General features: G+C 43.1%; 2 protein-coding genes across 2 annotated transcripts in view; both read left to right on the plus strand.

The window, feature by feature from the left end:
• The window catches only part of ADCY6 (adenylate cyclase 6), a 934310-nt gene that overhangs the window by 500352 nt on the left and 417849 nt on the right, over positions 1-16109 (plus strand). The gene's annotated exons all lie outside the window — the stretch shown is intronic.
• The window catches only part of LOC310698301 (retinol dehydrogenase 16-like), a 35374-nt gene that overhangs the window by 10571 nt on the left and 8694 nt on the right, over positions 1-16109 (plus strand). Inside the window, exons 2-3 of the mRNA XM_083485392.1 lie at positions 12891-13149; positions 14588-14745. Coding sequence (XP_083341518.1) covers positions 12891-13149; positions 14588-14745 — 417 coding nt within the window. The remainder of the gene's footprint in view (positions 1-12890; positions 13150-14587; positions 14746-16109) is intronic.

Below are 16109 nucleotides of genomic sequence, written 5' to 3' on the forward strand. Positions count from 1 at the left end.
AGGAATCAGCGTCAAACCGAAAGATAGCTCAAGAAGCAAAAGAAAAAGCAGTGGCAGTAGAAGAAAAGATAATTCCGATAAATAAACGGCTTGGGGATCATCAGTCGCAGCTTGGGGCCCACCAGGCACTTTTGTCTATGATTGAATTGAAGGAGAAGCAGACCAACCTAAGGGTCAGAGCGGTACCTGAGCTTGAGAAAGAGAATTTAAGTGACTTTTTGACACAGGAATTTTCAGGATTCTGGAAATTGGATGAAAAGCAAGATTTTAAGATACTAAAGGCTTTTAGACTTGGAAGAGAAGGGAGAAAGAACAGGGTGAGAGACTGTTTGATCACCCTTCGATCAAAAGAGGAGAGAGACAAAATAGTGAACCTGCATATTAGGGATTGATTAGCTGCTTGTGCGTAAAAACGTGCTCCCTCGGTGGTGGCAAAGTATTCCCTTCGGAACCTCGCTACAGGCTGAGGTTTACGTGGGAACCTCTGATGAAAAGTCTCTATTAAAACTTCGTCATTGACATCCTCTGCCCTAACCCAGGTGTTTTCCGACTCCGGTTCCCCTTCCCACATTACCAAATACTCTACTTGATCTCCCTTCCACCTGGAATCGAGGATCTCAGCTACATGGTAGCTGTGTTCCTTCTCCTCCATTGCTGGTCCCCTAGTGACCCTCCCTTCACTGTCTCCTCTATACGGTGACAGCAACGACCTGTGAAAAACTGGGTGCAGCTTCATGTGGTTCGGTAACCGGAGCCTGAAAGCCACTGGATTGACCTGCTGCATGACTTCAAACGGACCCAGCCTTTTGGGTCTTAATTTCTTACAACCTCCTTTGAACGGCAACCCTTGGGTTGACAGCCACACCTGGTCCCCCACCCTGATGCTTTCACCTTCCCTTCGGTTTTTGTCTGCCTGCCTCTTATATTCCTCCTTAGCCCTGTTTAAGTTGAGTTGGAGCTGGCGATGGATCGCTTCCATTTCTTCAACGAACTGTTCTGCAGCTGGAACGCTCCAGTTCCCCCCCTCCCCCCCTGGGAAGGCTCTGGGATGGCACCCGTGATTAGCCAAAAAGGGGCTCATCCCCGTGGACACGTTCTCTGCATTGTTGTAGGCAAATTCTGCCAACGCCAGCTTCTCCACCCAATCATTCTCTCTGTCATTAACATAACACCTCAAATATTGTTGGAGAACCCCATTTGCTCTTTCCGCCTGCCCGTTGGTTTCTGGATGACGGGCCGTTGAAAAATTAACCTCTACATGCAGTAAGCTCATGAGCTTCCTCCAGAACCTGGAAGTAAATTGTTTCCCTCGGTCTGAAACCACCCTCAAGGGGGCGCCATGCAACCGAAACACATTCTCTACAAACAATTTGGCTGTTTCTTCTGCTGTGACCGCATGTGAGCAGGCTATAAAGTGGGCCATTTTAGTTAACAGGTCTACTACAACCATGATGGCTGTTTTCCCTCTAGACCTTGGCAGATCAGTCATGAAATCTATTGCCACTGCTTCCCACGGTCTTTCAGGTGTGGGCAGTGGTTCTAATAAACCAGCCGGCGCCCGCCTCTCCCCCTTGGCTCTTTGGCATTGTTCACACCCTCTCACATACTCCCGCACATCTTCCCTGACCTTGGGCCACCAAAATTCCCTGGTAACCAGCCACATGGTCTTGTGTTGCCCAAAATGCCCTGCTGTGGGGCTATCGTGCAGCTGCTTGAGTACCTTCTCCCTCAATTCCCCTTCAGGTATATATAACGCTCCCTTATAATACAATGCCCCGTTTCTCTCCTCAAAACCACCGGATTTGTCTTCCTCCCTCCTGAGATCCCTGAGTTTGTCCTGGGCGTATGCATCCTGCACCGTACCCTCTACCAATTCCCTTTGCCCCACCAAAGTCGCCCCACACACCCAGCGGTCCTCTGGAATGATATGGGTTTCTTCGGGTGCTCCCTCCCCCTCCAAATATTCAGGTTTGCGTGAGAGAGCGTCCGCCCTAACATTCTCTGGGCCTGGCACGTAACAAATCTCAAAGTTAAATTTGGAGAACTCCTGGGCCCATCTCAACTGCCTTTGGTTGAGCACTCGCGCAGTTCTCCAATACTCTAGATTTTTATGGTCCGTGCACACTTGCACCTTATGTTGTGCACCAACTAGCAGATGCCTCCATCTCCGGAACGCCTCATGAATAGCAAGAAGTTCTCGGTCGTACACCGTGTAGTTCCTCTCGGATTTGTTCAGCTTTCGCGAAAAGAAGGCACACGGTCGCCACTCTGACTCCTCCTTCCCCGGCTGCAGAAGAAGCACCGCCCCTATGGCTCTGTCAGATGCGTCTGTTTCAACCCTTAGCTTCTTTCGTAAATCCACATGCAGAAGTTGTTCTTCAGAGGCGAAGGCCCTTTTCAGCTCCTCAAACGCTCGCTCCGCCTCCGCCGTCCATACAAACTTCTTTTTACTGCTGAGACAGTCAGTGATGGGCGCCGTCAGATGGGCGAAGTTACGGATGAACTTACGATAAAAGTTTCCAAACCCTAGGAACCTCTGCACATCCTTCTTGGTTTTGGGTGTTTTCCATTCCAGCACTGCCTGTACCTTGCCGGGATCCATGGCCAATCCCTTGTCTGACAGGCGGTACCCCAGGAATTCCACCTCCTTGGTATGGAACCGACACTTCTCCAGTTTGACCCACAGCCTGTTGGCTTGCAGTCTGCTCAACACTTCTCTGACGTCTCTCACATGTTGCTCCTCATTCTCCGAATACACCAACACATCATCTAGGAAAGCAACGCAATTCTTGTAGAGCAAAGGGCCCAGTACGTGGTTCATAAAAGATTGAAAACACGCTGAGCCTGCTTGTAATCCAAATGGCATAACGAGGTATTCAAATGCCCCCAAAGGGGTAAACATGGTGGTTTTCCATTCATCCCCTTTCCTTATGCGTATCAGGTTGTACGCCCCCCTTAGATCCAGCTTTGTAAAAATCTTTCCCTTCCTCACCCTGGTCAAAATATCATCAATTCTGGGCATAGGGAAAGCCACCGGTTCAGTCACTGCATTTAACCTCCTAAAATCGCATACAAGTCTCGGCTTGTCCGCGTTTTTTTTGTCCACAAAGAACACTGGGCTACCCCCTGCTGCTTTGGACTCTCTGATGAAGCCTCTCTTCAGGTTCTTGTCAATAAACCCTCGCAACTCCTGCATTTCTCTGTCTGACATGGCATACAACTTGCCCACGGGAAGCTGTGCTCCAGGGAGTAAATTGATCTGGCAATCAAAGGGTCTATGAGGTGGTAGTTGGTCAGCTTCCTTCTCGCTGAACACGTCGCTGAGATCTGCATACTGTGGTGGTACCTTCACCTTCTCCATTACTTCAGTCCCTGCTAGGGTGGCTTGGGCCCCTGCTGAACCCTTTTCCCCTTTGCAGTGTTCTAAGCAATGTGCTGAACCAAAGGACACCACTCTTTGATGCCAGCCAACCAGCGGATCATGTAGAGCTAGCCAGCTCATTCCCAAAATAATGGGAGCGCCTCCCAGGGTGGCCACATTAAACGCTATCAGTTCTGTGTGCCTTGCCACCCTCATTATCATTGGGACAGTCTGCAAGCTGACTCCTCCTCCCAACAACTCCCTGCCATCAATCGTGGTCACCTGCAGGGGGTTGCTTAAAGGGATAGTCTGTATCTGGTGTTCAGCAGCAAACTCCTTGCTCATAAAATTGCAGGAGCTGCCTGAGTCCAATAGCGCCTTTATTTTTAGGGGGTGCCCATTTTGCAGCTCTAGCGACACTTCAATCACTAGAGCAGGTCGAGGAGCTTCTGGCACGGGCACTTTCACTGCTCTTTGGCCTGGCTGCAGTGCCCCGATTGTGGCAACCAGGCGTTGGCTTTTACCTGCTCCGTTCCCCCCTGTTCTCCCCCCTCAACAGCTCCCACCATCCCTTGCCATTCCTTCCTCTGGGGGCAGACTCTGGCAAAGTGGCCTGGCTGTTGGCAGAGATAGCATTTCCGGGGGCCCTTTCCCTCCTTCTTAGCCCCCTCGCTGGTTTTTGAAAATGCGCGCGCGCGCGCTGTTCCGATTTCCATCGGCTCTGCCGGCGGGAAAGCTGGCTCAGGAATGTCTGGAATGCGGAACTCCTTCCAACGTTCCCCTCTCCCTTCCCGCCTCTCCAAGGCTCTTGCCTCCTGCCGCGCTCCTATGGTCAGCGCAGATTTGGTCAGCTGATCCATAGACTCCGCCCTGGGGCTCCGTGACAGCTCGTCTTTCACCGCCGAAGAAAGACCTTCTTCAAATAGCATTTGAATGGGTGCCGCCGATAAATCCCAACTCAGTCTGTGAATCAGCATGGTAAATTCAGTCCAGTACTCACGGACAGATCGACTTCCCTGGTTACAAGCCATTAGCTGTCTGCGCACCGCCCCTTCCTCAATATCGCTGGAAAACATGATATCCATTGCACGAAAGAACTTCCTCGTGTCCTTTAGTATGTCATTGTGCGTTGCCATTAGGGGTCGAACCCAGTCTCTCGCCCCTTTCTCAAGATGCCCAATTACGAAAGCAACTCGCGATTCCTCATCAGGGAACTCATCGAACTGCACATTAATGGCATATTGCATCTCTGTCCTAAAGGCATGGTAATCCTTGGGGTCCCCCCCAAATTTTTGCACCAATCCTGGTACCTTTCTGGGGAATTGAGTGGCTCTCCCCTTCTTGTCTGCATCCTGAGCCCTTCTCTCCTCCAGCCTCGCCGTCTGCAGCGCCAGTTGGACCTCCAACGCTCGGTATCTATCTTCCAAGCTTGGACCAGCTCCAGCCCCCGCTCCTCCGGTTCCGGTTGGTTCGCTCATGATGCTTTCTCTTGCACAGGCAGCGTACAGAGACTGTCGGACTGCTATTAGGGATTGATTAGCTGCTTGTGCGTAAAAACGTGCTCCCTCAGAGTTTGTGCGGCCCCACAAACCTCCGTGTGTGACGGAGCTCCTCAGACATGTCTGCTCTAGTCACTAGTAGAGTCCGACAGTGGCTGTCTGCGGAAGCGTTTCCAGCAAAGGAGCTCCTTAACGGAAACGCGTCTCCTGGACTCACGGCGTGACAGTTTCCGGCGAGGTGTGGGTCTCCCTATGGGAGACTCAGATACCTCCCCACTGTTCTCGCTGGAAGCTTCCCTGAGCCCTCCCTCCTGCTCGCATTCCCTCAGAGACCCACTCCTCCCCCTGCTGGTCCCTGCTTCAGCTGTTGAGTCTCTTTCTTCCTCCCTGAGTCCCTCCACCACCTGATGCTCCGATGGCAGTTCCCTGACACTGCATTACCAGAATACCTTGATAATCCAGGACTCAAGAGTGGAGATATTTAAGGATATCCCGAAACAACTTTTGGACCTCAGGTCCAATTATACAGATCTGGTGTCATTGCTGAAAGGAAACAGAACCATTTTCAGGTGGGAATTCCCTCAAGGCCTATCTTTCACCTTTAAAGGTAAAAAGTTTAAAATAAGATCAGTGGAGGAGAAAGAAAAATTTCTGAGAGATCACGAAGAAGACATGCAAAAGGAGTGGAAGGAGAACCAGGAGCCTCACGACTAGCAGCATTAGACAAAGTATTACCACTTTTGGGATTGGACAAACTACAGAAAGTGATACCACCGTCAGAACAAGAGGAGTCATTGGGAGCAGTTGGAGGGAAATCATTTAAATACATCATGTCTCTGCAACTATTAAGCTGGAATATTCATGGACTGAATTCCCCGGAGAAAAGGAAAAAAGTCTTTCATTTGTTGAAAAAGGAACATTTGGACTTAATTTGCTTACAGGAAACACATGTGATAAGGCTTCACAGGAAAATATTGATCAACAAGAGACTGGGTCAAGAATTTATTTCATCAGATAAGGTTAAAAAGCGAGGAGTTGTTATTTATGCAAAGGAGAGCCTTTCACCGAAATTTGTTTTTAAAGATGACCAAGGCAGATTTATTGCAATTGAAATTCAAACTCAAGGAGAAAATTTTTTAATAATTGGAGTATATGCACCGAATGAGGGGAAATCTGAATTTTATAAAAAGCTGCATGAGACTTTGTTGGACTATATGGACTATAACATCATTCTGATGGGAGACATGAATGGAGTGGTATCCACAAACATGGACAAGTCGCAGAGACAGGTAGTTACGAAAGATGGTAGACTACCAAAAACCTTTTTTGAAATGACTGACAATATGGATTTGACTGACATTTGGATAATTAGGAATCCCTTGGCAAGAGAGGGAACCTTCTTTTCTGAAGCTCAAAAGACATGGACAAGAATTGACCAAATTTGGATAACTAGAGGACTGGCACCTAAGATCAGGAAGGTTGAGATCTGCCCTAAGACGTGCTCCGACCATAATGCCGTGAAAATGGAGATGAAATTAACACCAACTGGTTCCTTCAGATGGAGGATGAATGACACCTGGTTCAGAGATCGAGGTGATTAAGAAGGCCCAAAAAACTTTGAGAGACTATTTTGAGATAAATTTGAAAACTACTGTGGAAAAAAGAGTAATCTGGGACGCAAACAAAGCAGTTATGAGGGGGTTTCTGATTCAACAGAATTCATTAAAGAAGAGCCCAAAATGAGAAGAAAGAATTTTTTTTGGAAAAAATAAAAGAGGGCGAGAAGAAATTGAGAGTGAAACCCAATTCACAAGAGATTCTGAGAGAAATAAAGTTACATCAAGTGCAATATATGAAGATGATAAATCAGGAAATTGAATGGAAAATTAAACAAATGAGACAAAGGACTTTTGAATCGGCAAATAAATGTGGGAAATTGTTGGCCTGGCAGATGAAGAAAAGACAAAAACTTAATACCATTACTAACTTAGAAGTGGAAGGGAAAAACATTCAGAATCCAGTGGAAATTAGAAAATGCTTCCAGAGGTATTTTAAACAATTATACACACAAGGGCCCCAGAAAGAGTTTGATATAGACCAGTTCCTGAGAACAAATGGCTTGCAAAAAATCTCTCAAGAAAATAAGATAATGTTGAATCATAAAATTACGGAACAAGACGTAGAAGGTGCCATTCAGAATATGCAATTGGGAAAATCTCCAGGGCTGGATGGCTTAACCTCAAAATACTATAGGGCTTTGAAGGACTGGATAATTCAACCACTAAAGGAGGTTTGCAATGAAATTTTGGAGGGGGGGGGGGAAGCGCCAGAGTCGTGGAAAGAAGCATATATTACACTTATACCGAAAACTGAGTCTGAAAAGACACAACTTAAGAACTACCGACCCATATCCCTGCAAAATGTGGATTACAAAATATTTGCTGACATTTTGGCTAAGAGGCTAAAAAAAGTACTAGGGGAAGAGATACACAAGGACCAAGCTGGCTTTCTCCCAGGCAGACACTTGTCTGACAATACAAGGAATTTAATCAACATTTTGGAGAAGTTGCAAGAGGACATTAACACTAAAGCAGTTTTAATCTTTGTGGATGCTGAGAAAGCCTTTGATAATATTTCTTGGAGTTTTATGAAGAAAAATCTTCAGGGGGTGGGGGTCGGTCAGGAGTTTGAAAATGGTATAAGTGCAATTTATTCAGAACAAAAGGCCAAACTAATAGTTAACAATGTGGTGACAGAGGAATTTAAGATAGAGAAAGGGACACGACAAGGCTGCCCAATTTCCCCATTACTTTTTATTTCGGTCCTGGAGGTTCTGCTAAATATGATTAGAAGGGATCATTTGATTAAAGGTATAATGGTCGGAGCTAAACAATACAAACTGAAAGCCTTTGCAGATGACTTAGTATTGACATTGCAGGAGCCAGAATCTAGTACTAAAAGAGTATTAGAACTGATTCAAGAGTTTGGTCATATGGCAGGATTTAAGTTGAATAAGCTAAAAACTAAAGTCTTTGAGAAAAATTTAACAACGACTGAGAAAGAGAGATTTCAGAATGAGACAGGTGTAACAGTGGTTAAGAAGGTGAAATATTTGGGGATTAATATGACAGCTAAAAATGGGAACTTATTTAAAGACAACTATGAAAAATGTTGGTTGGAGGTTAAAAAGGATCTAGAAATATGGTCAAATCTGAAGCTTTCCTTGTTGGGTCGAATTGCTGTTATAAAGATGAATGTATTGCCAAGAATGTTGTTTTTGTTCCAATCATTACAAATTTTAGACAAGATGGACTGTTCCAAGAAGTGGCAGAGAGACATTTCTAGATTCGTCTGGCAGGGCAAGAAGCCCAGAATAAAATTTAAAATACTAACTGATGTAAAAGAAAGAGGGGGATTTGCCTTGCCAGACCTTAAACTCTATTATGAATCAGCAGCTTTCTGCTGGTTGAAAAACTGGCTGCTTCTTGAGAACACAGACATTCTGGACTTAGAAGGTTTTAATAATGTTTTTGGGTGGCATGCATACTTGTGGTACGACAAGGTTAAAGCACATAAAGCGTTTAAAAACCATATTGTCAGGAAAGCATTGTTTACTGCAAGGAATCATAAAACCCACTGACAAATACCCCTTCCTCTTGGTTCATGTGGGAACCAATGACACTGCAAGCAATAGCCTCCAGAAGATCAAAAGAGACTACGAGGCTCTTGGCAGGAAATTGAAGCAACTAAATGCACAAATTGTCATCTCATCTGTACTCCCAGTTGAACGACGTGGCCTAGGGAGAGAGGGAAAAATAATGGAAGTGAACAGCTGGCTTCGCAAATGGTGTAAACAGGAACGGTTTGGATTCTTAGATCACGGACTGCAGTTTCTTGAAGATGGACTTCTGGCAAGTGATGGGCTGCACCTCACAACGGTTGGGAGGAATGTTTTTGCCAAAAATCTCAGAAACCTCATCAGGAGGGCTTTAAACTGGCTAATGTGGGGGAGGGAGACAGTGCTCCTGAAGGTAGGAGTCTATCAATTGATGAAGATGATCATCCAAATGTCATAGACCAAATGGAGCAAACAGCACGCAGACCTAGTGGTGGGAGGAAAAAATCCTTGAATAAGAGACACGGGGGAATGATTAATGGACTTCAATGTCTGTACACTAATGCGCAAAGCATGGGAAATAAGATGAGCTTGAGCTCTTGGTACAGCAAACTAAATATGACATAAAAGGCATCACTGAAACCTGGTGGGATAAGTCCCACGATTGGAATGTAATAATGGGGGGATACAATCTATTTTAGAGAAACAGACCAGACAAGAAAGGAGGAGGAGTGGCGTTATATGTCAGGGATGTGTATACCTGTGAAGAGATCCAAGATTTAGAACCTCAAAGCCAAAGTGAGAGCATTTGGGTCAAAATTAAGGGAGAGAAGAATAACAGAGACCTCAATGTGGGAGTTACAGATAGGTAGCCGTGTTGGTCTGCCATAGTCAAAATAAAAAAATTCCTTCCAGTAGCACCTTAAAGACCAACTAAGTTAGTTCTTGGTATGAGCTTTCGTGTGCATGCACACTTCTTCAGATACACTGAAACAGAAGTTGCCAGATCCTTCTATATAGTGAGAAGGTGGGGAGGGGTATTACTCAGAAGGGTGGTGGGAATGGGAGATTGGCAAGAATAAATGGACATAAATCTGACATCAAGAATCACAAAACAGAGAAACCAGTAGGAGAACACTTCAATCCCCCAGGACATTCTATACAAGATCTCAAAGTAGCTGTTTTACTACAAAGGAATTTCAGAAATAGACTGGAAAGAGAAGCTGCTGAATTGCAACTCATTACCAAACTTAAAACCATGGAGAGACCTGGTCTGAACAAAGACATTGGATTCTTATCTCATTATACATGACTAGGCCATTTTTCACCTTCTCACCCCTTGCCTTTTCCTGTAAAACCTATTGCAGTCGTTAAGAGTCGTCAACAGGCTCATCTCAGCTATCTGTCAATCTCCCATTCCCACCACCCTTCTGCGTAATACCCCTCCTTCTTTGGAGGTCTTTAAGCAGAGGCTTGACAACCATATGTCAGGAGTGCTCTGATGGTGTTTCCTGCTTGGCAGGGGGTTGGACTCGATGGCCCTTGTGGTCTCTTCCAACTCTATGATTCTATGATTCTGTGATTCTATGATTCTAATGTCTGGACAAGATACAAAGACTTACTTGAAAACAAAACCCCAAGGTGGTTGTCACCAATGGAGGCGAAGGCTCAGAAAAAGCTCAACATGGAGGCCAAGTGGCCGAAATATTGGGAAATTTTGGAGCAGGAAGGAGACAAATTGAAATTGCAGTTTTGAGAAACTAAAAGATAAAGTGCAAGACTGGCTTCACTATTACCAAATAAGAGAGACCTTTAATCTAGATAAAAAAATCGGCTTCCAGGTGGAAAAATCAAAGTTGGAAACAGAACTGTTAGATCCTAAAACAAAGATACTTTCAAGAATGTATAACTTGCTGTTAAAATGGAACACTCAGGATGAGACGGTTAAATCTGCTATGATTAAATGGGCACAAGATGTTGGACATTATGTTTGCTGACTGGGAACAGTTGTGGACCACAGGTATAAAATTTACGGCATATAATGCCCTAAGAGAGAATATTATGAAAATGATCTATAGGTGGTACATGACCCCAGTCAAGCTTGCAAAAATCTATCATTTGCCCGAAAATAAATGTTGGAAATGTAAAGAGACTGAAGGTACATTCTTTCACCTTTGGTGGACGTGCCCAAAGATTAAAGCTTTCTGGGAAATGATATATAATGAACTGAAAAAGGTATTTAAATATATTTTCCTGAAGAAACCAGAGGCCTTTCTCCTGGGCATTGTCGGCCAATTGGTGCCAAAGAAGGGTAGAACTTTTTTCATGTATGCTACAACAGCAGCAAGAATACTCATTGCAAAGTATTGGAAGACACAAGATTTACCCACTCTGGAAGAATGGCAGACGAAGGTGATAGAGTACATGGAATTGGCAGAAATGACTGGCAGAATCCGAGACCAGGGAGAAGAGGCTGTGGAAGAAGAATGGAAAAAATTTAAAGACTACCTACAGAAATACTGTAAAATTAATTAAAGGGATTAAAGTTAAAGGGATGTTGGATTGAAATCAAGTGGTGTTAGTTAAAAGATTAATAAGAATATGTAAATATGGATGACAATGGTGGAAAATATATATTTATTATAGGTTAAGATGTTGAGTAAGAATGAATGATAGAGGGTAAGGACTTGCTGAAATAAATATCTGAACTGGAATACAAAAAGGGAGGTGTGAGGAGGTCAAGAAACTAGTGAACGAGGTATAAGATATGAAAATACTAATCTTTTTTTCTGTTTTTTTTGGTGTTTTTTCTTCTTCTTTTTCTAGTCTGTTAATTGTTTTTTATTGTGTACTTCTATGTGTTTTGTTTTGTATTTTCACATTTTGGAGTTTTTTTTGGTTTTTGTATTCTATGTTTACATTTTGAAGCTTTTGATTGTTTAATAAATATTATCTAAAAAAACAAAAAAACAAACAAACAAAAGATGCAGTTTAACAACCACAAAAAAATAAATAAAAATAATTACAGCTTTCCTCTTAACAAATATTTCCCATTTTATTGCTTCCTGTTGATAGTAGTTGGGGAAATTATGATGAACCGCCCATCCAACTTTTTTTTTTAAAAAATCATTTTTATTGGTTTTCAATTACAATCCAATAATAGCCTCATTATAACAACACCAATTTATAATACAATTATTAATACCAATTGTTCCAATGCCGAATTATATAATTTAGATAAAGTGGCCCCCTGTGTGCTAAATTTGATGATTCTATTATTTTCTTTATTTCTGCCTTCCAAAATCTTATTAATTTACATTCCAGTCATAATAATAATCCCTTATACAACAACTGCAATATTAATAACTTCTATTCGTGTTGACACGTTAAATGCTTTATGAAACTACAAGTGAGGAACTCAGACTACATCCTTGTTCTTCCTGTGTGTGGCAATTCTTCTGCCTGTGGTGTTTCTTCCAGTCCTTGTAAGATGTTATGTCTCCCCACCCACCCAGTTGTTGCTGTTATTCTTCATGCCTTGGGCGGAGCTGATATCGCAATGTTGTTCCCGAAATTTCTCCCTTGTTTCATCCCACGCTTCGTTGTTTTGCAACTTTAACAAATCCTAGAATACATATCAACCAAAATATAGACCACAAGAATAATACTACATCCACACTTCCAAAATCTAGCATACATCCAAATGTTATGCTAGGTGGGAACCTGGAACAATAATTGTCCCTTCTTCTTCTTCTTCTTCTTCTTCTTCTTCTTCTTCTTCTTCTTCTTCTTCTTCTTCTTCTTCTTCTTCTTCTGAAATAAGTTTTATTTGATTTTTACAAGATTATAACAATACCAAATCCATATCCACATTTAGAAATTTCTCTGAATCTTCAGACTTCCCCCTTCTGCTTCATGGGTCTTATTATCAATCTTTTCAACTGCATATTATTTCCTCATCCAAATTTTATGTCACTCCATTTTATCCATAATAATTTCTACATTACAAGTGTTATTGCAGTCCTGCTAATGTTTTCATCTGCTTACAGCGGTGTCTCAAGTCAATTGTAAATTTTTCCCATTCTTTATTAAAGTTTTGGTCTTCTTGGTTCCTGATCTTTCAGGTCAGTTTTGCCCTTTCGGCATAGTGGCAACAGCTTAGTTTGCCATTCTTCTCTGATAAGGACTTTGTCTTCATTCCATCTCTGGGCAAGTAACATCCATGCGGCTGTCGTTGCATACATAAAAAGTCTTTTCTGTTCCTTTGCGATCTTGCTACCTACAATTCCTAATAAAAAGGTTTCTGGTTTCTTTATCAAAGTTATTTTAAACATTTTAAAAATTCATTATATATCATTTCAGTTCATTATATATCATTTCCTTTGGGAAATAATAACTGTCTCTTCCTGCACAGGGCTCTGGGGCTTGGTGAACAATGCGGGAATAGGTGTCCCATCAGCTCCCAACGAATGGCTGACCAAAGATGACTTTGCAAAGGTGATCAATGTCAACCTGCTAGGATTGATTGACGTGACGCTACACATGCTGCCGCTAGTGAGGAGAGCCAGAGGGAGGGTGGTCAATGTGTGCAGTGCGAATGGACGCCTGGCCTGCATTGGAGGCGGTTACTGCCCATCAAAGTTTGGTGTGGAAGCCTTCTCTGACACCCTGAGGTAAAAACAAGCTCTGTAGCTTACTTTTTGGTTTGGTTCGGTTTAGTGACGTGGTGTTTCTCCAGGTGTAGGGAATAAAAAACAGGTGGTGGGAAATCAGGCTGCTGTCAAGGGCTGAACCTTAAATCACAGATCAAAAAGCAGACATTTGCACTGTTTGAGAGATAAGGCTCATGCTATGCCCACACTGGGCCTGAAATACATTTGCTCATCTCCAGGTCTGCGGGGAAATATGTTTTTTCAAAATGCAAGCCTGAGATGAGATGGGAGGGGGAAGGTGCGTGCGTGGACTCCACAGATCTGATTGAATTTGCTCCACCACCGATGAGAGGCCATCACCTCTGCCAGCCCCCCTCCAGCCCCCCAGATGAGGATGCAGCCCTGGCAGCACAGGCGCCAAACCATCGTGCTAACTACCTCCCCGCCATTTGGTGAGGGTGGACGGAGACGTTGTGGCTGGTTCTCAAAGATGGTTGGTTGTGTTTTGAGAGATGACAGCATCTTCAGAACAGTAGATCATCTGGGAGGGGGCACCAGAAGGGGCAGGCTGGGTTACAGAAAGGCTTGCTGCCTCCTCCTCCATCACTGCTGCTGCCTGCACCACCTTGTTGTCTCTGCCAGAATCCACACAGGGCCATCAAGGGGCTGCAGGGTCCCTGCCAGAGAGCTTGGCACAATTAGGACATGTTCAGTTTTTCACCTTTCAAATTCCAAAAATGGGGGTGCTAAAAAGTTGTAACATGACTTGGGAATTCAGAAGATATTTTGCTTCAGTTGATACCATTTAGTTTTGATTGGTAAGTAAAAGTGTGTAATTGCATAGAAATCATTAAAAATGATTGCCAAGGACTTGCAGTTATATTATTATTATTAAGCATTCATTGCCTGACCTTTTCAGAAGGCAAAATAAAAATTCTATGATTTGCTGAGAGCAGCTGGTGTGCTTTTTAATCAAATGTAGGTTTACCAAGCTAAATGTTGCCAAATCAAAACAGTAACAGCAGATTTGAATTTCCCAAACCCAAACGCATACTTTTAAGACCCCTCACGGAAGAAATTTGCAAAAATTAAGCTTCCGTCCAGAAAAGAACACCCCCTAACTGGCACATGGCCAAGGTGTGCAGCACTCAGGCACATGCCAGGAAAAAGGAAGATGAGAGAGTAGAGCAACCAGCTAAGAAGGCAGGCAGAGGCCAGGCCTGGGTGGCTGGGTGACCCTGGCGCAGACCCCCCCCCGCTCCTGCTGAGGAGCCCTCCCTCTTGCAAGGCCACCAGCTTGGCTGACTCTGCCCTCTGCCAGGCCTGGCAGCCCTGCTCCCCCAGAATCCCCAGGCGCCTAATTTTGCATGCCTGGGACCTTTCCTAGCAGTCAAACAACCCACTATATTTTAGTCTTCAGTAGGAAATGATGTTTCTTGACTTTTCCTCCCTCGTTCAGAAGAGAGCTCCATCCTTTTGGAATCAAAGTCAGCATTGTTGAACCAGGTACTTTCAAGACAGCCATACTGTCAAAATCAGCTGAGTCCTACGAACCTATATGGAGCCGGTTACCTTCTGACCTGAAGGAATGCTATGGGCGGAAGTACTTTGAGCAATGTGAGTAGACCTGGGGGAGAAACTCAGTTTGGTATGAAAGCTACCTAGTTCACACTTAACAAAACAACACATGAACCAAAATTCAGACTCATGTAAATTTAGTAATGCACTTTCCCCAAACAATAATGTGTACAAAAATACATACTGTTACAAAAGCCTGGTGTCTGCCCCTCTCAGCAACTTTGCACTCCCCCCAAAAGTCTCGTCAAGTCCAATCCATATCCCAATTAAGCAAAACCCTGGTATTTATTAATTTCTAGGGCTTAGCTATATCTATAACAATACATTAGTAGGAAGTATGTATCAAAAGTGAAGCTAGCATACAAGAATACTCTGTGTTAGAGAAAACTGCTTGCAAAAATGTGTCCCTTGTGGAAAATTGCATATAAAAAATATTAAGAGAAATTGGCACTAAAATGCTGGTAAAATTTTGTGAGAATTTTCAAACCACAAACTGAAATGTGGAGAACTGAGCTTAAAGGTTGAAGAAATGAGAAACAGAATCTAAAACTGACAAGCTGAGCCACCCCTGATTGAAATTTCTTTTTTCAAAATTTTGTATGAAACTTTGAAAGAAAATATACAAAGGTTAATATCAAATATCTTGTTATCAATGGCAAAAACTAATCTAAATTAGAAACACAAATCAAAAGGAAGAAAAAGAAAAAAGGAAGAAAAAGAAAAAAAGAGAACTTCTGAATTCTTTGTCTGTCAGCTATATATAGAAGATTATTCAAAACCTCCACTCCAAGATGACACCCAATGGTTCCACTTTCTATAAACCAATATTTCCATTAGTCCTCAAACCCAGATATCATAAGTTCATTTTCTTTTTCATGCAAAAAATTGTATCAGGCGTTTCCAATCTTTAATAAATAGTGACAATGATTATTCTCTTATTAAACACGTCAACTTTACCATCTCAGCTAAATCCAATATTTTTTTACACCCATTCCCTCATGGTAGATAATGATGAATCTTTCGATCTTTGAGCATAGAAGAGTATTGCCACTGTGATCATGTATTGAAATAATGTTCTGCAGTCTTTTTCTAATTGTCTATCCATTATTCCTAGCTGGAAAAGTTCTGACATCAATTGAATGTGAAACTTAAAAATGTTCTGCATCAATGTATGTATTTGAATCCAATATTTCTTGGCATTTTTACAAGCCCACCAAGCATGACAAAATGGGTCTGCATATTTTTCACACTTCCAACAAACATTTCAAACACCTTTCTGCAGTCTAAATATTGTATTTTTCACACTATAGGACGCACTTTTTCCCCTCCAAAAATTAAGGGGAAATATGTGTGTGTATCCTATGGAGTGAATGCAGGCTCCTTGGCTTCAGCGATAGCAATGC

The sequence above is a fragment of the Podarcis liolepis genome, assembly GCF_965112155.1.
Source record: "Podarcis liolepis genome assembly, chromosome: 2".
Lineage (NCBI taxonomy): Eukaryota > Metazoa > Chordata > Lepidosauria > Squamata > Lacertidae > Podarcis > Podarcis liolepis.